Below are 20,333 nucleotides of genomic sequence, written 5' to 3'. Positions count from 1 at the left end.
TCTTTTTGCATTAATTACAGCTTGTATCCATCGTGGGATGGACAAATACAAGTCATGCACAACAGTTACAAGGATACGTAGCCACTCCTCTTACAAAAAGGTCACTAATTCACAACTTGTCTTTGGAGGTGGAAACCTACTTCACAGTTTGGCCTCTAAAATACCCCACAAAGGTTCAATTTTATTAAGATCAAGGGGCTGAGCTGGCCACACGAAGTGTTGCAGTTCATCATCAGTTCGTCAGTCTACGACAATTCCAGCAGGGTGAATGGGCGAATTATCTTCTTGAAACGCAGGTCAAGAATCAGAACAAATATTGCACCATTGGATGAAGTTGGTCGGCCAGGGAATACTGACATAAACCGATGCATTAACCCTCCCATCGAGGACAACAAGTGGGCTGAGACCATGGTGAGACATCACGTCCCACAGCATCACTGTTCTCCCTCCATGCTTAACAGTAGGAAGGAGACAATCAACATCATAGGCTTGTGGGCATTCTCCAAACATAAACACATCCGTTAGTCTGGAATAATGTGAACGTTGATTCATCTGACCAGATGACGTTCTCCCATTGTTGTTGTGTCCAATTCTTATGTTCATGACACCATGTTTGTCATTTCAAGACGTTGCATGGTGTCACCAATGGTTTTGGAATAGCCACTCTACCGTGTATGTTTGCTGCATGCAGTTCATAGTGGATATTTTTTGTCAATACACCTTCCTGTAGATGTGTGTTCATCTCCGATGTTATCTGGGATGCTGTTATTTTGTGCTTTCTGGCCACAATCTGCTTCAAACCCCTTCTGTCTCTATCAGTCATCATCTACTTTTGGCCACTATTATGCTTGGCAGATGATGTCTTTCCCTGTTTGCTATAGGCTGTCATTACCATCTACATGGTACTTTTCCCGACACCAACAAGGGTGGCCGTTTTCGTTACTGTGGCCCCGGTAATACGGGCTTCAACAATCATGCCTCTTTCGAAATCTGTAAGGTCAGCCATAACAAAGTTTTAACGTGCAATACTGAACGCTACCATTGCTATGACTAGACGGATGTGTGCACATTCTCGCCTGCTAGGTGGCACTCTTCCACACTAGAGGGGGGTAAGTATACGACAGGTTCCCTTGAGTGTTGTTTTTTCACAGGTGTTCATATTATTTTGTCCAACCCCTGTATATCTTTAAAAATCTGTTTTCAAACATTCCGCATGAATAATGTAGCAGTTTGAAAGGGGTGAGCTTGATTCACATGTTATTTTTCAATTATTTCCTTCATCTCTTGTTTATTGTTCACAGTTTATTTATGTTAAAAATGTGTTTGTATGGAGTGATTGGATTGTTGCTGTTTGATTTGTTTGATGGACTCGTGCTGCATGAGCAAAAACGTAGGGGGACAAGCACTTTTGTTTAAGGCTCAGGCCTAAGTGCTTTCAGAAACATTTTGCTATTTCAGCCATTCTCTGTGGTGTTTCCCCCTGATGAAGAACACAGAGATGGCTTTGTTTCTTCATATAATTTTTCCACTTTTTTTTGACTGAATATTTCAAATTACTTTTGTATTTCATTTTGCACTGAGCTATTTGCTTTCATTTTTCATCTTCATTGCTTTTTTAACACACTGTATATTCAGGCTGCCTTGGGCGCTGATATTGGTGTGTTATTTGGTAATTTTTTTATGTTTTGTTAAAAAAATTCTTTAATCTGATTTAAAATATTTGTGCTCACATGCATAAATTTAAATCAGATTAATTTTTTTTTGGCTATGGAATTTTTTACTCTGTATACTATTTATTATGAATATAGAAAATTCTCACCCATTGCAGGTCAGTCGACTGGCTCGACGAGTATTACCCTACATCATTCCGGCAAGCTCAGGTCAGCTTTGCCTCACGCATTCCGAATGCCATACCTTTAGGGGATGCAAGCACAATGTCACAGCATCTCTTCTTATATTCCCCATATGCAGGACTTGATTTGAGGATGGCACTTAGCTCATCTTTCCTAAGTAGAAAAGTGAACAGCAACGAATTCATCAACAGCAGCATGAAAAGCAGAAGTTCTGTTAACATCAATTGTAGATGTGCTCACACAACTTCAACTCCTATAGTTTGCATGCTTTCTAAGCACCACAATGGAAGTCTTAATCTTTGGCACATGATGTTTGGAGAAAATTCCCATTATACTCAAGTAAGTAATATACAGTTAGACCCTGATTTAATGAATTATTTATTTAACAATTGTTTTAAGTCCTTGTGTGTGTGTATGTGTATAAATCTTGTTTCTGGTGTAATGATTTTCCTCGATTTTATATATATATATATATATATATATATATATATATAAAAGTAAAAATCTGCTGAACAGTGAAAACATAACAGTGAAATAGCATGGTGTAATATGATCAAAGAAACCATATTACATCATGCTATTTCACTGTTATGTTTAACATTATTTGCGGAATAAATTAATATTGCACTTATTTTGAGTTGCTATAGTTTAGTTTTTTTTATATCCATACTTTTATGGGCATCTTTTCGCAGCCACTTTGTTGCGCTTTTTGCCTGTCGTGGTCTTTGTGTTTTTATAATGCGTTTGTAATTTCTAGGACTTTTATTTTTTGGAATAAAAAGAAAAAGTACTTTATGTTCTGTTGAAACACAATATTATTAATACATTCAGATGAGCACCATATATGATACATTAGATTTTACACACCTTAATATCACAAAAAGCTTTATATATATATATATATATAAAGTTTTCTGTTTGTGTTGTTTTTCCTCATAATTTTGTTATGGTTCACCGATTCTCCAAATTCTCTAAATACAATAGAATTACAATTAACCGGTTGGTGGGCCCAGAGTTACCTCTGATAACAAAATGCTTGATTAACAGTGATGATCATTAAACATCATCTGAAAAGTCAATTTGATACATAATGGTAAATGTGGGAACTAAAAAATATCTTTGCAAATCCCCTATTTCAATGGTTTTCTGTCACACACCAGTGAAAAGTATATTTGATTGAGCTTGGTCTAATCATGTGCTTGATTAATTGATGCCTCAATTGATAGAGACTTGGTTAAACAAGGTTCTATCATAGTTTAGATTAGTGATAGACAAACAATAGCTCTTGGACCAGATACAGCTTGTTAGAAGGTACTGTCGGACCCACTGCAGATTTCAAAATGATAGTATATAAATATTCAATTTCAATGTTTTAAAAAATTCATTTGGTTTTTCTTTCCAATGGAAAATATAGTTGTGGGAATTTGAATAGAAACCAATTTTAAAAATTTCACACCCTAAAGCAGAATATGCCAAAATCTGTGACATATCGCAAAACAATCAGTGCTACTGCAGAACAATCTGGAAGAACTTTAAGAAAAACATAGAAAACACATTATGGGAATTTTTACCACAGAACATTTCCAGTCACAAAGGGCTCATTTCAGAATAATGCTAAACATTCTGCCTTGAGGCTTTTACATATGCAATAAATTGAAACTTATTTGCAATAAATATGCTAAAATTATTAAAATATACTTATTTTTTCACAGTTGTGAAGGATAAACCATTGTTTCTCATTTGCAATGAACCCGTGCAGTCTTCAAAGTATTAAACGTATCTGACCACTTCATTTCTAAGCATGAAAATTCCAATTATGAATCAATGTCTGAATATGTTCTTCCCACCAAACTTTTTTCTTTTTGTTTTTCGGCCTAAACAATTTTTCTATCACTTGTTTAGAAAAAAAAAATCCAACTTAATTTTTTAATGAAATGTCAAAATAAAGTTCAAATGAAAGCAACATGTGTAATATGTCGTTGATGGGAAAGTTACCAGTTATAGATTCATCAACATTAGTATAAAAACTAGAAATTAAGTATTCAGTCTCAAAAGGATGTTAGAAGATCTATGAAGTGATGTTAATCTCATGACGTGCAAGGTGTTTTTGTAACCACTTAATGAATGTTTGCATGGCAATAAAATAGTTGAATGAAATAAATTATTTTATTTTAAATTACAACTTATATTTTTTACTTTGGGTTGTGTAATAAAATACTGTATATTTTACAGATCTTAAGTATTGGTCATTCAACTCGAGTTTGTGGCCACAGGTTTCGTATCACAGATGTCAGCTGTCATCCAGTGCTTCCATTACTGTTGACAACTTCCCATCATAACTTACCTGGTAAGACCTCCAGTGATTCTACATCGCCATCAGCACAAAGCAGTCCTTGTTGTCCAGAGCCTTTGCAGTATGGATTCCAGGCAGGGTTTTGCAGTGAGCTTATTTTATGGAAAGTGGAACCAGTAGGGCCTCTATCCAAATCTGGTGGTGTTACTGAGCTTGCTCGGATAAATACACCAGAGACTACAGCATTTGCAAATGTGGCCTGGATACCAACATTGCTTCCAAGGTGAATAGAAATGAATTACCTTTTGGGTTAGATAGTACAATTGAATGACAGACGTAGTTGAACCCAAAATTGCAAAAGAATCACGGCTATACGCGTTTCGGAACCATATGAAGTTCCTTCATCAGTAGCAGAAAAAAGAAAAAATATAAAAAACTCCTTATAGCGGGAGTTACTCGCTGTTGTAGACAAAAGAGTCAAATTCAAAATGGTTCATTTTGACAGAAAATCAATTTTATGTACATAGATTGAATATTATATTTATAGTATTTACCATAATAAAAATTAATTTTTTTTTCTAGTACAATGCAAGGAACAATTTCGAATTCTCCGAGTGCCTGTTTTGTGGCATCAGATGGTCATCAACTCAGGATATATCAAGCCATGATTGATGCTAGATCATTATTGGCAGAAATGGTGCTTGCCTCAAGACAACAGAATTCCCAGGTAAGTAATTTTATGTTTGCATCTAAAAGTTCTCTTGATTAAGAATACAGTAATATACTGCATGTTTTTTCAGTAATTCTATAGGTACATTATTAACTGTATTGATACTTGAAAAAATTTATTTGTTGTTTCTTGTTTGAAAGTTTTGTTAGCAATTGAAAAATAATTACAGAGATGCAATAAATTTGAATAAATTCATTGAAAATAATGTATCTGAAGTAAATATGAATTAGCCATGTTTTCCAATGAAATCAGTGCTAATTGATAATACATGTCTGTGAAATTTTGACTCATACTGGATAGTTTCAAGTGTAAGGGGTGTTTGGATAGGGCAAGGTTGGAGCCACCTGTTGATGAAGAAGCAATCTCCACTAACAACGACAGTTTAGAGGATGAATGGGTGGTCTTGGATAAGGTAGAGGGGGATAGTGATAGGGGTTTAATAATTGGCGATTTTATGGTTAGGGAACTGGGGAACCGAGTGTGTAGGGATTCTCGAGTGCTGCTGTCTTCCTGGGGAGAAGATTAGCAACGTTCAAGACGCTTTTCATCGCTGAAAGTTGCCCTTGCAGTTGATTCTGTGGGTGGGAACGAATCAGGTAGGAGCGAATATTAGTGAGTCTATGTCAGAGCACCGGTACATACTATTATCCACTCGAAGGAGGGTTCATATGTGGCAGTGATTTCAGTTCGGCCAAGTGATAGTAAGGGGTATAGAAGTTGGATCCACCAATTCAATTTAGGCCTAAAAGACATTTACTCCTCACTGGGGGTCACGTTCTTGGAGCTTCCCGCATTTACCGACAGGTGACTTCATTGGGATGGAATTCATCTGAATAAGATAGAGTCTGGGAGGTTTGTGATAGGTCAAGGTCAGGATTTTTTACTCCCAGACCACATAGACAAGAATGCAGGTTAGTTATTGTTAATAATAAGAGTATGGACGGTGATTTACCCATCTCTGACTTGGATGGCTTCTTGATTGATACAAAATACAAGGCAAATTAAAATGTGTGCTGAGAAATGCTAGGAACTTGGATAATAAGATAGATTTTTTAGAAACTATGATAGCTATGGACTGCCTAGATCTTATAGATATTACAGAAAATTGGGCAAACAATAGGGATGAATCTTTCTTATGAATCTTAGATACTATACTTTTTTACGAAATAGATCAGATAGGAAAGGGGTGAAGTTTTAATATACGTGAAATCATATTTGAAGGCTAGAGAGTTTAATGTGCAGAGAAGTGTTATTGAAACTACATGGGTTGAGCTTGAAAACAAAAGGCATCATAAACTTATTGGGGGTTTGTTACCATCTGCTGAATAGGGATCCAAACTATATCGTCAAACTTCATAATGAAATTTCCTACACATGCAAGCATAAAAGGGTTGTCATATTAAAGGATTTCAATTACCTGGGTATCGATTGGGAGAGCCTTTTAGCTAGAGATCAGTATGAAAGAGACTTAAGTTGGTGCTCTATAATTTTTTGTAACAGCATGTATCAGAAGCCATGAGGAGTACTGCTATTTTGGATTTAGTTCTCACTAGTTCCGAGGATCTTGTTGAACATGTTTCGGTGGGGGACAAGTTTTCTTCCAGTGATCATTGTGTCGTTATTTTTTTCTGTAACTTTTCTTCAGATAAGGTTGTTAACAAAAGACTGGTTCCTTGTTTTCGGAGAACTAACTTTGATGTTTTCAGAGAATGGTTAGCGGAAGTTTTCAAAGGCCGATTGGAATCAGTAGGAGTGATAAATCAGTGGGAAGAATTTAGTATGAAGCTGTCCTCTGGTTTGCACTACATCATACCCTTTGTACTGAGAAATCTAATTTTCTGCATGTTATGCCAAAACTAATATTTGGAAAGAAAGTTATTTGTCTCCTCCAGGAATCGAACTTGGGTCCCTTTGCATACTGGGCAAGTGTGCTAACCAATACACCAGAGACACACTTTCAATTCCTTATAACACGCATTAGTAGCATGAAGCGCTGAGTAGAGACATAGCATTCTCCCTTAACTATAGCAATTTTCGCCCGGGTTGGCATTTTTGTGTTAAGAGATGGTATTTTCTGGGCCCAAAATATATACATCGAATTTTCTGGATGTTATGTTGAAACTAATATTTGGAAAGAAAAGTGATTTGTCTCCTCCGGGAATTGAACGTGGGTCCACTTGCATACCGGGAAAGTGCGCTAACCAGATTTTCCTCCTAGCTTTTGTTTCCAAATATTAGTTTTGGCACAATATCCAGAAAATTGAATTTCTCAGTATATTTTGGGCCAAAAAAATACCATCTTGTAATATCCTTTGTTCGACAAAAGCGTGTTTGTACATAGGTCCCCCTATGGTTCACAGATAGCATACATAACCTTTACCTTGAAAAGAAAACAGTGTTCAGAGAGTAAAGAAAACAGTGTTCAGAGAGTAAAGAAAACAGTGTTCAGAGAGTATGAAAGTGGACGAAGTGACCTGTCATTGTTTACTGATAAAAAAGGGCGTTGAAGAAAGTGATAAGGTATAGTAAAAAAGAAGTTGTATATCTAGGTTGGCAGATAACATTTTTCTCTGACCCAGAATCATTTTTGAAGTACATCAATAATGGATGCAAAGGTCCCCTCATGATAGGAGGATCTAGGGTAGAGAGATAGTAGTATAAGATTTTATGTAGGCATGTGTAGTGCTTTCAAGGGCTTTTTCACATCGGTTTTTAATAGAGAAAATGCTATTCAATGTACAGGTGTTGCATGGGGTGATAAAATCCTAAATCACCTAAAAAATATATGTGCAAGCAAAGCACCAGTATGATATCTATCCTAGGGTCCTCAGGGAATATGCTAATGAATTGTTGGGGTCAGTATCACAGATTTACAGGAATAGTGTTGCTGAGGGTATCATCCCAAGAGATTAGAAGCTTGTTAATGTTGTTCCAATACTTAAAAAGAGTAGTAGACAGAATGTGTCCACAATTATTGTCTAGTGAGTTTGACAAACTCACTCTCGAAAATTTTGAAAATTATTATCAAAAGGCAATTGGTGAAGTGGATAGATGAGAATGCGTTGTCAGATAATCAGCATGGGTTTATGAAGGAGAAGTCATGTGTGACTAACTTCCTTTGCTTCTATGATCACGTGACTAAAGCTATGGGTAAGGGCAAAAACGTAGATGTTGTTTAAATTGATTTCCAGAAGGCATTCGATTGGGTCCAATATGGTAAACTCTTGAGGAGTTTACACAAGATTGGGATTGGGGGCAACTTGCTGAATTGGATAGATTCATGGTTAAAAGATAAGTCTCAACAAGTTATTGTGAATGGGGGGATTCTTTAATTCGACAGGAGTCATTCAAGATAGTGTCCTTAGTCCAAAACCGCAATAAATTGAAAACCCATGTATAAGACACCCAGAAAAATCTGTGCATTTCAGAGAAAAAAATTCTTATGTTTTCTATCCGTTTTTATCTTCGTCTGGGCTGTCCATCGCCATTGTCCCTTTCAAAGGGGATATCATTAATTCCATTGCATTGTGATGCAACACTTTTTGAAGGATCAGATGATAATTTTGATGGAAACAGAATTCCACGTCTCATGTAACCCATTGGCACACTAGACCAATGTCAGATTTCTTCAAGGCACCACTTTTTTGTGGTTTCTTTATCATCGGAACTCATCCATTTGATCCGCAAATCCCTCAGGCTTGTTGATGCTCATCTAAAGGCTGTACAATTGACGTTAGCGAACCTGGTATCAAAGTCAATGATGTTTTCTTTGCCTCAGCTTTGACATTATAGGTTCTGTGGGGTTTGAATATATCCCATACCAATAATGCTGGTTTCTCGAACACTACTACAAAAATGACTACTGATTGCAGGGGTGGGGGGGGGGCAGGTATAAGCCAACTTGAGAAACAAATGTTTCCAAAAAAAACTCGGCTTATACACAAATATATGCGGTAGTTTGGTAGTTTTTATATTACTTTTAACCGGGTTGCTGTATTTTAGAAATATATGATATCCATATTTTTCATAGGCATATTTTTTTCTAGCCACCTCATTGGGCATTTTGCCTGTTGTGACTGTGTATTTTTCTGGTGCTCTGCAACCATTACGGATTTTCTAGTACTGAATTTCACTACACCTTTGTAACTCAACATATTGAAGCTATGTTGTAAATGATAGAATAATTTCACTAGCAACTATTTTTTAATAAATAACATTAAAAATTTGTTGCAATATTGATTATTATTATGCATATTGCCTTATCAATAGATATGTCATTGCGCAAACTTCTCTTGGAATTGAATGACATGAAATTGTTTGTTAGTCAGATGCATTATTAATAATTTTTTCAAAACTTACGAGACAAAAAAAAAAGAAAGGACAAAATGTATGTAACACAAAGGTTAATTTCCTACTAGATTATTGGAAAAATGAAAATCCAGAAACTGTCATTATTAAATGTCTGTAGGATGTCATTATAAATCTTGTAAATAGCAACTACAGAGTGACATAATATATGTATCGTGATTAATGATAACCAATTCTTATATTTCTATAAAATTTTGTTTCAGGATATGAGTCAAAGTAGCAGTACATCATCTGGTCTTGGCTACAGACATGGGACTTTATTGCATGAAACTTTTAAAGTCATCAGTGAGCAATCAACATCCAGGCCTGGATGCATCATAGAACTTGATTCTATATCTGATGCTACTCATGTGAGTAGAAATTTCAGAGTATTAAATCGGAAAATTGAAAAAATATAGTTTATTATGATTATTGTCATGAGGCATTGAAAAACGATCCAGAAGTACAAAGTTTACATGAAATAGGGGTGAGGGATAAAAATTTTGGAGGATGCAATACTGATAAAAATTTACTTTGATTATATTTGGTACTACCTACATTGGTGTATGCAAAGGGGGGGGGTTCTAAACCCCCCCCCCCCCGAGTCAAGATTATAGTGTTATTTTGCAGGAAAAAACGTAAACCCCCAGAAGGAAAAAAATCTGAAACACCCTCGAGAAAATTCTGCGTACGCCTATCACTAGCTATAATACCCAGCACTTCCCGGGTTTTCTTCAATTGTTGGAAGGATTGGAAAACAGTCAAACCATTATAAAGTTGTAAAGGCATATAAACTATTATGCTTATACTGACAGGATTGAAGAAATGGCAAACCATTGTAAAGTCATATACATGTCCGAAATACATTGGTAGGGAACCATGGCAATTAAAGTAAACATTCAGAAAATGATTGTTGAGGCAGAGAAACCATTGTTTCCCAACAGTTTTTTTGCCCATTTCAGGCATTTGCCCAGGTCTGACAAACTTTTAAAGCAGCCTATCATTCAACTTGGGTCCCATCTGGCATATATGCAAAATTTGAGAATGATAGATCTAAAATTGTAGATTCGTATAGAGAACACACACAGACAGAAAACCAAATATATATATATATAGGCTTAGTTTGTCCAGGACTGGAGTATGCTGTAAGGTTTTGGAGACCATACCTACAGAGGGACATAAACTTGGTTGAAAGGGTGCAGATAAGAGCTATGTGTGTCCTTATTCGCACACAGGGCTTGATTTATGAAGAGAGAAGAAGATTCCTCCAGGAATCTTTTTTGAATATGTTTACATTGGATGAATACAGGTGTCAAAGAGATATGATCGAAGTGTTCAAAATTTTCAACAGGATGGATAGGATGGACCATGAACTTTTAGTACACCGCCAATCGACTGCTTTTACAAGGGGACACCAGTATCGATTGGTAAGAGACAATGCGAGGTCATGGTGTCGCAGAGAATTTTTCTCTAATAGGGTTGTTAATAAATGGAATAGCTTACCTGCTGAGGTAGTAAATTGTAACACAATTGACACGTTTGAAAAGAAATACGATAAACATGTTGGGGTAAATCGAGAATCTATCTATATTTAGAATGGGACAACCATAATATTCTTTATGGGCATTGTATAATATTTTATCATATGTATATATTGTTTATAATTTTTGTTATTGTTTTTTTAATTGGGTTGCTGTATTTTTGAAATATGACATCCATATTTGTTATGGGCATCTTTTTCTCAGCCACCTCGTTTAGCATCTTGCCTGTTGTGGCATTGTATTTGTATATATATTACAGTAGTTAACCTCCTTAACAGATACCCCTCAGAAATGCGGTCACCCCTCTTTTACGGCCAAATAATAATTTCCCATTGCATAATAAAAGTATGTTTTTCAAACCCCTTAAGATTAACAGCCCCCCCCCCCTTCTTTTACAGACAAATTTTTTTGTCCCACCGGTGTCCGCAAAAGAAGTTTTACTGTGCTTGGCTTGACCATTTACATGCATAAGTATTAAGGAAAAAAATGTTTAATGCTATGTAATTTTTTCAAGTTTCTTGAAAATTATTAACTGAAAAAGTGACATTAATATATCCTGTTATGTTTTCTTTTCTAGCACTGGCAAAACACATTGCTTTTGCATGTGTTTCAAGAGCAGCTTATTACTAGTCGACCACCTGTTAAAAACTCTGAGAAAGATGACAGCAATATTGGTCTAGTTCAACCTGATCTCCAAGCGATAGTAGATCTGAGACACAGCTCTGATTTTGAAGAGCCATTTTATCTTGTTGTACTAGAAAAAAACAATGAGATCGCCATTATACACATGTGGAGGATTGTCATTGCTTCACAGATAAACATTCAAGGTGAAATATAATTTTTAAATCTTAAAAATATTTCAATGTTTATGAATAACTTATAAAATTCATAAATTTTCTTTAGTGTTATTATTATTTCATTGAGTTCCACAACCATGATCTAATTGCAGCCTGATAGATCAGAATGTATCATTTTAAATTTTTTTGTGACAAGTTACAAAAGGCTGTATTAGGCTGTAAGGATTTATACAGCATGCATGTTAAAATATTAGACCACATTACTTTTTTTCAATTTTACCATAAATTGAGCATTTTTATTTCTAATATTGTAGTATGCACTGTATATAACCCAAAATATGAACAAATAATATTCATATAAACAATCAAAGCTGAAATAGAAAATTTGTAAAAAAAAAAAATTATTACGACCCGGTCTATGAAGAAATATCTAAATATAAGAATGAAATATTGCACCACTATTTTTTTGTGTTTTTCCATATTAAATATTTTTCTTTCACTAAAGGAACTAAGTTTGGGAATGTACTTACAGGTATATTATTCCCCTCATTCATGATTGCTTATTTAGTGGAAACCACTATGTGTGGGGGGGGGGGGCGGGTAGCATAAACTTGATATGAAAAAAACTGCATATACAAATTTTTAGTAGGATCTTGATTGAAAATTTGTCTTGGCCAGTCCTTAGTTTCATACAGGTTTTCTCATGTTCAAATCAAGTTTTTGTTGATTTAGAGATGTTATAAGAGACATTGTTTTGGTGAAATTTCTATCCTCAACGTCTTAAGAATAGGCCGATTAGTATAAGATATTCATATGGTGATTCTTGGTAATTTGTTTAATGTTTTGCATAGATAGTCATTGTAAATCAAATTTATTCAGTTTGTGCTCCCGCATGTCATTGTTTTAGCAATGAGCATCTTCAGTTTGCTTGCTAAAGAACTGCTTTTCTTCTTGCCTTAGAAGATGTTAATAAAATCTGTCACAATCAGGGTCATCAAAGTTAAACTTTTTCTCATCTGAAATTATAATTTGTTTCAGCTCATCTCAATGCATCTCATTTCTGCCCACTGCAATCTTTCATTTTCATGCTTTTTGAGCAGTAGTGAGTTCTTTGTCATTACTGTGCATTCGCATTAAGTGTCAAATATTCCCAAATGGTCAAATGAATACAATATTATTATTCTTCATGATATTTTGCAGCCTGTCCTGAAAATTTTTTTCATTGCCAACATTAAAATCAGTCTATCATCACAAGATGTAAATTTATTTTTTCACTCCCAGTGCTTGTTTTAGCTACTAATTTCTCTGTTCACAATTTCATTATAGGCAGGTATGTTAAGTTATATGACTGAATTTTGAGTTATTTTAGCTATTTCTCAGCACCTTTATGATAGGAATTTCATAAGATAATATCTGTTTTCTTGATGGCATACTAAATATGGTAATAAAATAAAAAAGCTACTAAACGATATACGTAACTTGTCCATATACTAAAACTCAGGCTTAATTTTCTTGCTCCTAAACTGGCCTGTGTATAAGTTGACCCTCCCAATCCGGCCCGTCATGTAGAAGTGCCTCCCCCCCCCTGGCTTTTGAAAATACACTAAAAATTGTATATAATAATAATAATAACGTGATCCACATGTATTCCCAAGGAAGCAGCATGATCCGTCCAGGGAATTTGTTAGTGTTAGTAAACACCCATGCCCGAACAGGGATTTGAACCCAGACCTGCACAGTGAGGAGCTAGTTCCCTAACCACTCAACTGCCAGGCGGCTAAAGTATATATATATACATTGAGTACATGTGTTTTGCACCCCCCCCCCCCCTGGAAAAGTTGAAATGACTGCCTTGCTTCCAATATATGATTTTTCTGTAAAAAAGGACTCGTACACGAGTATATATGACACTTTTTTGAAAGATTTGAGAATTACTATGATGTTACATACTCAAATAAAACATCTTTCTCTTCATTAGAAACTACAGTTGAACCTCATTACATAATATGAGGTTAATGCAGATTTTTGCTCAATACAGATTAGTTTTAGATGGTGTGTTAAAACATTTTTACTCTAGTAAGCTTATATGTGCTCTCAATAAAACATTTTATATCATTCATCTTAGAAGTTCATTACATTAAAATTTTTATTGCTTTACTTCTCATTTCTTTCCTTAATTATTCTGTTGCCCTCAGCTGATCATGAACAAAGTTTTGCCTATGTTCCTGACACCAATTTGGTTCAAGAGAGCGAAGATCGTCATTCTAACCATTCATCAAGAAGCCAAACTCCTGAGCCACCTTCTCATGATGCAAATAACCCAATGCCCCAAATATCCCCTCTTCGCATCTCTACCACAAAAGTTAGTTTTTTTTTCTAATTTATAAATTATATTATAGTAGCTATAATACTCTGCATGGGTTATTTTCAATTACTGGGAGGATTGAAAAAGTGACAAACTGTTGTAAAGGAATAAACTATTGTACATATACTGGCAGCATTAAAGAAATGGCAAACCGTTGTAAAGGCATATGTACGTCTGAAACACATTTTTAAAGAACCATGCTAACCAAAGTAAAAATTTTGAAAGTCATTGCTTGAACCATTGTTGCCTGACAGTTTTCGCTCATTTCAGGCATTTGCCCAGCTCTGGTGAACTTTTAAAGTAGCCTATCGTTCAATAAGGATCTACAAAACTTTTACAGATCTGTTTAAAATGGTAGATTTGTGTAGAGAACATACTTACACACAGAAAATCAATTCTATATACACAGATCTTTTATCTAAAAACCATATCACCACATCAATGGTTTGTGAAATGTTGGGTAAAATATTTTCTGTAAAACAAAATCTTATGAATAGTTTATTTCTACTCTTATATGACAAAGGGTCATCACTACCAGAAAATATGTTTCAATTCTCTGAATAAATTCACGTGAAAGCTGTGAGAAAAATGTGTATAATGTTTGGCACTCATTAAAGCAAACCATGCATTTTAGTGACTTTTCTGTTTCCACAACTGGTAAAATAAGTCTCAAATGTTCTATATAATGACTATCCTGTGGGTTTTCATTCCAATATATGGGAGGGGGAATAGGTGAGGGTGTGTCGTTATAATTTTTAAATTTTTTTTATTGGACTGAACACAACACATAAAACATACAATCAAACTGAGAAAAACAAAACAATAAAACTCCACAAAAAATAACATTCTGATGGCACAGACACTCAGTGACCCTAAGGGACTGATAGGCCAATGAGAGTCCACTATATATGTTTACAGAAAGTATAAAGAAACTTTAGTTTTGTCTTTCAGTACTTTATCCTTTAATGCTCATGCCTAAGTGTGACTCTTATGCCTTTAAAATTTGTGATGCTTAAATATACATGAACAGTGATGATTGTTCATTGGTTTGTTTGTGATAATACCTGTGAACAAATGCAATGATGTATGTCATCAGCATTTTATTCAGTTTCTTAGAGATGGTAAAAAATGCTGAAAACAGGTTGTTTTATAGTTTTCTCTTAAGGAAAACTAGCATTAATTGGTTAATTCATCAAAAAAGACACCGAAATACTTTATGTAAAAGATATTTTAATAAATTATTAGTTTATGCATTATACATATAGGCGTACATGAATGAGCTGAGATTATGGTATACTGTTCAGTAAAAAACGAACCCCCATAAAATCATGCATAGGCTACTAATCACATATATATTGCTTTCTTGCTTAAAAAATTTTAGAAATGTTCTTTTCTTTTCCATTGGATGAGCACAGATGTCAAGGAGATATAATTGAAGTGTTCAAAATTTTCAATGGGATGGATAGGATGGACCATAACTTTTAGTACACCGCCAATCGACTGCTTTTACTAGGGGACACCAGTATTGATATTGGTAAGGGATGATTCTAGGTTGTGGTGTCTCTGGGAATTTTTCTCTAATAGGGTTGTTAATAAATGGAATAGCTTTCCCCTGGAGGAAATAAATTCGAACACAATTGACATGTTTAAAAAGAAATATGATAAGAATGTTGGGGTAAATCAAGAAGCTATCCATACTTAGAATAAGACAACCATAATATTCTTTCTGGGCATTGTATCCATGTGTATATATTGCTTATAATTTTGTGATTGTGTTTTTAATTGGGTTGCTGTATTTTTGAAATATATGACATCCATATTTGCTATGGGTATCTTTTTCTCAGCCACCTTGTTGGGCATTTTGCATGTTGTGGCATTGTATTTGTATTTGTATTAAATTTTCCAGGTTTGCTCTCAAGTATTGCCTTTACCTCCTGATGTTGAAATTGTTCACGCTGCTCCTGCTGCCGGGCATTTGAGCTCCTCCAATATTTATCCAGCTTGTTATGCTCCTTACCTCTTGTGCACAGCTTGTTCTGATTATCATGTTAGGTAAACATACACTTTTATGCTTACATCATAAACTCAGTACTTTCATATATCCATTATTTTATTTTCTTGTGTAAAATGTAATCTGATCACAAACTCTGCTTTCATCAAATAAACACACATAGGCCAAAAGTACAATTAACTTGATACCAAGTGAAGATGAATTTTAGAAAGAAAATTTATATTGTGCTATATGGGAAAATTTAACCACAAACCTTTCACTGTCCAAGATCAGGGTTGTAGTGATTTAAATCAACTGATTTTTAAAAAAAAAATCACTGATTTACATCAATTTTTTTTCAGATATGAAAAATTATCTGTTGTAATTGAATAAAATTATTTATGCAGCTCTAAAATGATTTAAATTTTTATTAAATTATTTTAAATATCAATTAATTTAAATATATTTTCAAATATTTTTATAATATTACATATATATATATATATGTATATTAATATGTATATATCAAATATCAGACATACCATAGTCGTACCAATTTTGCTGATAAATGTTTACCCAAGATTTACAATGATGAAGTTAGAGAATGTAAAATTGACTTCGAAAATCAAATTACATGGCGATGGATGGATATACATAATAAATAAATTCTATGTAAAGCCATCCATGTTGATACTATTCACACATCCGGCTTATCACATGCTGGAAATTATTTAGCAAATGTGGTTTTTAGTTCAGTCAACAGAAGAGAAAACTTCTAATGTAACATATCAAGTTTTGTTATAAAGTTTTGTTACTGCAAGTATGGTTTCTTCTAGAAAGACTCTGGATAAAAAGCCTGCCTTTTTGGGACTTACATATTGGTGCAGTGCCCACATTTTAAACTCGTTAGCCGATGATTTGGTGAAAACTGATGTAACAAAGCATGTTACAAGTATATTTAGATACTTCCGCAATCATTTCTAAAATCATGGTATCATATGTAAGGTGGAAGTGCATTGGTCTTCCTGCAGAGATATGATGGAATACTTATTGTGATTCTCTTGAATCTTATGTTAAAAATTCGTCAGTTGTTACCAAAGTTTGTGAAGACCACAGATCTCAGATAGTAACATCTCTAGTGAAATCTTAAATATTGATTCAAAAAGAAATGTAAAGGACATAATTGCAATTCTGAAGCCAATAGCTAAAATTAAAGATTTTGTACAAAGGAACACACACACAACTGCTCCATAGCTGAATGTGTATTGGCATGGAAAAAGCTGCAATTGAAGATAAAAGCATCAACAATAAAAAGGTTTTGTCATCAGAGTATAAAAATAGATATGAACAATCATTAACAGATGCACACTTTGCTGCATTTATTCTAAGCTCATCAGTGTTAACTTCTAGTCGGGAATTAATGTCACAAAAGAAGAGAGAAATAAGGGTCTTGAATTAATCAAACAAAAATATGACTCTGGTTTTTGGAAAAGTTGAAACCATTTTCATGCTAAAAAAAATTCTTTTTTTCACCCTAAGTTTGTTGATACAATGTCTGATTTTGAGGGGTGGAATAGTTTTTATATGACATGAATGTCGCTCTCCACTTGTTAATACAAGATATACAGAAGACTGGATGTTGTGAAGATATTTATTATTTGAGATGTTAATTTTTTAAGGAAGGAAAAAACTCTCTGCCTCTACCGGGAGTCGAACCCGGGTCCCTCGATTGCCGGACGAGTGCTTTGGCCACTAAGCTACAGAGGAGATTTTCCTTCACTAGAGCATAAATATATGCCGAACGGAACCGTGCAATGGACGGTGAAGCCGATCAGCTAATAGCTCATGGACGACGAGCCAGTGGTTCAGAGCACTCGTCCGGCAATCGAGGGACCCGGGTTCGACTCCCGGTAGAGGCAGAGAGTTTTTTCCTTCCTTAAAAAATTAACATCTCAAATAATAAATATCTTCACAACATCCAGTCTTTTGTATATCTTGAATAGTTTTTATAATGTTTTTGTTAAAGATACAATTCCAGAGAGTGATATGTAACTTGTAAACACACTAACTACAGCCAAATCATTGATGCCTGTGTTGAAAGGATTTTTTCAAGGTGCAGCTCATTCCAAATAGCGAAGCAGATTAAGAGTAGGCAAAGCATTCAAACTAGTGTTTCTAATGAAACAAATGGACAATTATTCACAAAGGGTAAAAATTATTTAATACTTGATGTAAGATATCTATTCAAGAAGTGTTTTCCTCCGTTTTCTTAATGAAATATTCTGAAATATTTCACAAGTATGATTCTTTATCTTTAGTTATAAAATATTTTGTAAATAGTCATTATTTTTGTAAGTTAAAATTTCTTTAATTTTATATTCTTTAAAGAAAGCATAGATTAATCACTAGTGTGTAAGTAATATATATATTATATATTTTGTTTAAAAAAATCAATAAAATCATGATTTAAATCAAAAAAATCATGATTCAAATCAAATAAATCGATTTTTTTTTTTTTTTTTAAATCAAAAAAATCAACAACCCTGTCCAAGATTGCTCTGCCATTAAGCTACAGAGAACAATTATCTTCCCTTAGAATTTCTTTCCAAAATTAATCTTCGCTTTGTGTCCAGTCAATTGTAATGTAATTTGTATAATTATTGTATAATCACAGAGGCACGTCCTTTCATCACATGTTGCCATCTGGGGGGGGGGGGGGTAATGTTATTAGCTGTTGCAGAGTTTAGAGGCTGTCTATTACAGTGCAGTCTGATTCAGCATAAACATGAGTTTCAAGGGAATAAAATGTCTGTCCACTGTTGCTTAATGATAGAGCACATGCCCGGATTGTGAAGAAGTTAGTGGTTTGATTCCCCAAAGAGAGGAATGTGAATTTTCTTTCTGAAATTCATCTTTGTTTGGTATCCAGTCAATTTTGTTCTGCATAATTAGCTGAGAGGTCCATTGTTTCATTTAACATAAATGCATACTTAAATAGATCAGGTCCACAAAAACAACAAGGAACATTTTTTTTAGATAGTTTACTTTATAACTGATTCAAAAAGTTACTCTCCACTCTATGCATTTTCCACTTGTTATAATATCATGCACTTGTCCCTCAAAAAAGACAAGGATTTCAATTCATTTGAGTAGATAGATCAACATAAAAATTTTCGGATTTGGTTTTTATGTAAATGAATTTTTTTCTATTTTTTTTATTGAAAAGTGATTCTTTCCAAGTTTATATTCATGCTTTCTAAGTTTTTTCCCTCCCTACTATACACTTGAAACTACAGATGTATACATGCATGGTTCGTACGGTCCTTGAAAACCTTGAAAAGTCTTGAAAAAAAAAGTTCATTTTCAAGGCCTTGAAAGTCCTTGAAAAATTTTTTTTTTTTAAATTCTGTGAGAGTCCTTGAAAAATTTGTTTTCCGAAATAGTTTTCGCCACTTTTTTTTTTTACTCCGTAAGTGACGTCCTTAAAAAAGTGCAAAGCACAGGGAAAAAGCCTTAGCAGCCAATAACCCTGGATAATTGGATTTAAAGCACATTTTTTCCCGTTACTCTTAAGCCGGGTTTTCATAGGAGCAGATTTTCTGTGCCGTGTGCAAAGTGAATCGCCCAGCGTGACACGACGTCCACTCACCAATAATAAGAAAACAAGTTTGACTGTTTTCCTAGAGAGCGCAACAAGCCTCACGGCAGTGTTTTACATCGGGCATGATTGGCCGACTGCTTCTGGACAACACCTTCTAGAGCAGCACCTTCTGCTTTAGAAGGTATTGTTCTGGAGGAGTTGTGCGCCACTTGTTTTACCGATCTTCTTTTCATTTTTGTTTTTTTCACTTCCCTTCATCGAGCTCGATGCTTCCCTTCAAACCGGAGCATGCAGATGACAGAGTAGCAGATGCGCCACGGTAGAAATACACAAACGCGTAGTGTGATTATGTACCACGTTTCTGTCGACACGAAATGATCCAGTTCGGTTCATGCGGCATGAAAAACGTATGTTGGAATGTTTTTCTCCTTTTTATTCTCTGTGCACGTGGAACCGCTCGGCCTGACGCAATATGTAAATCGCTGGCGGTGTGCTCTCACCCTCACGGGAGCTCGGCTTTATCAACACCTTCTAGAGCAAGTCCCACACACTCTGCTTTAGAAGGTATTGGCTTTACACTGTAATAGGCTGGTTTTTTCCCGCGTGTATGTCGGGTTTGTTTTTTTTCCCCCCGGAGATTGCCGGTTGTTATTTGTTGGCTGTTTTATTTATTTTTTTTATGATCGTAAATGATCGTGTTTTTTTTCCTTGCAGATGCGCCACAGTAGAAATACACAAACGCGCAGTGTGATTATGTAATGCGTTTCTGTAGACGCGAAATGATCCAGTTCGGTTCATGCGGCACAAAAAACCTAT

General features: G+C 34.8%; 1 protein-coding gene across 2 annotated transcripts in view; it reads left to right on the top strand.

Moving 5' to 3' along the window:
• Window positions 1-20,333, top strand: part of Rbcn-3A (rabconnectin-3 alpha) — a 153,068-nt gene that overhangs the window by 37,859 nt on the left and 94,876 nt on the right. For both annotated transcript variants that reach the window (XM_089250267.1, XM_089250266.1), the window contains exons 14-20: window positions 1,829-2,192; window positions 4,086-4,429; window positions 4,729-4,873; window positions 9,448-9,594; window positions 11,342-11,591; window positions 13,757-13,923; window positions 15,833-15,978. In XM_089250267.1, coding sequence (XP_089106393.1) covers window positions 1,829-2,192; window positions 4,086-4,429; window positions 4,729-4,873; window positions 9,448-9,594; window positions 11,342-11,591; window positions 13,757-13,923; window positions 15,833-15,978 — 1,563 coding nt within the window. The remainder of the gene's footprint in view (window positions 1-1,828; window positions 2,193-4,085; window positions 4,430-4,728; window positions 4,874-9,447; window positions 9,595-11,341; window positions 11,592-13,756; window positions 13,924-15,832; window positions 15,979-20,333) is intronic.

This window comes from Pholcus phalangioides, unplaced genomic scaffold (assembly GCF_987345545.1).
Source record: "Pholcus phalangioides strain wild (caught in Gottingen) unplaced genomic scaffold, Ppha-v1.0 ptg000003l_1, whole genome shotgun sequence".
Lineage (NCBI taxonomy): Eukaryota > Metazoa > Arthropoda > Arachnida > Araneae > Pholcidae > Pholcus > Pholcus phalangioides.
Note: the sequence above shows the minus strand (reverse complement) of the source record. Positions and strands in the feature narration are given on the sequence as shown.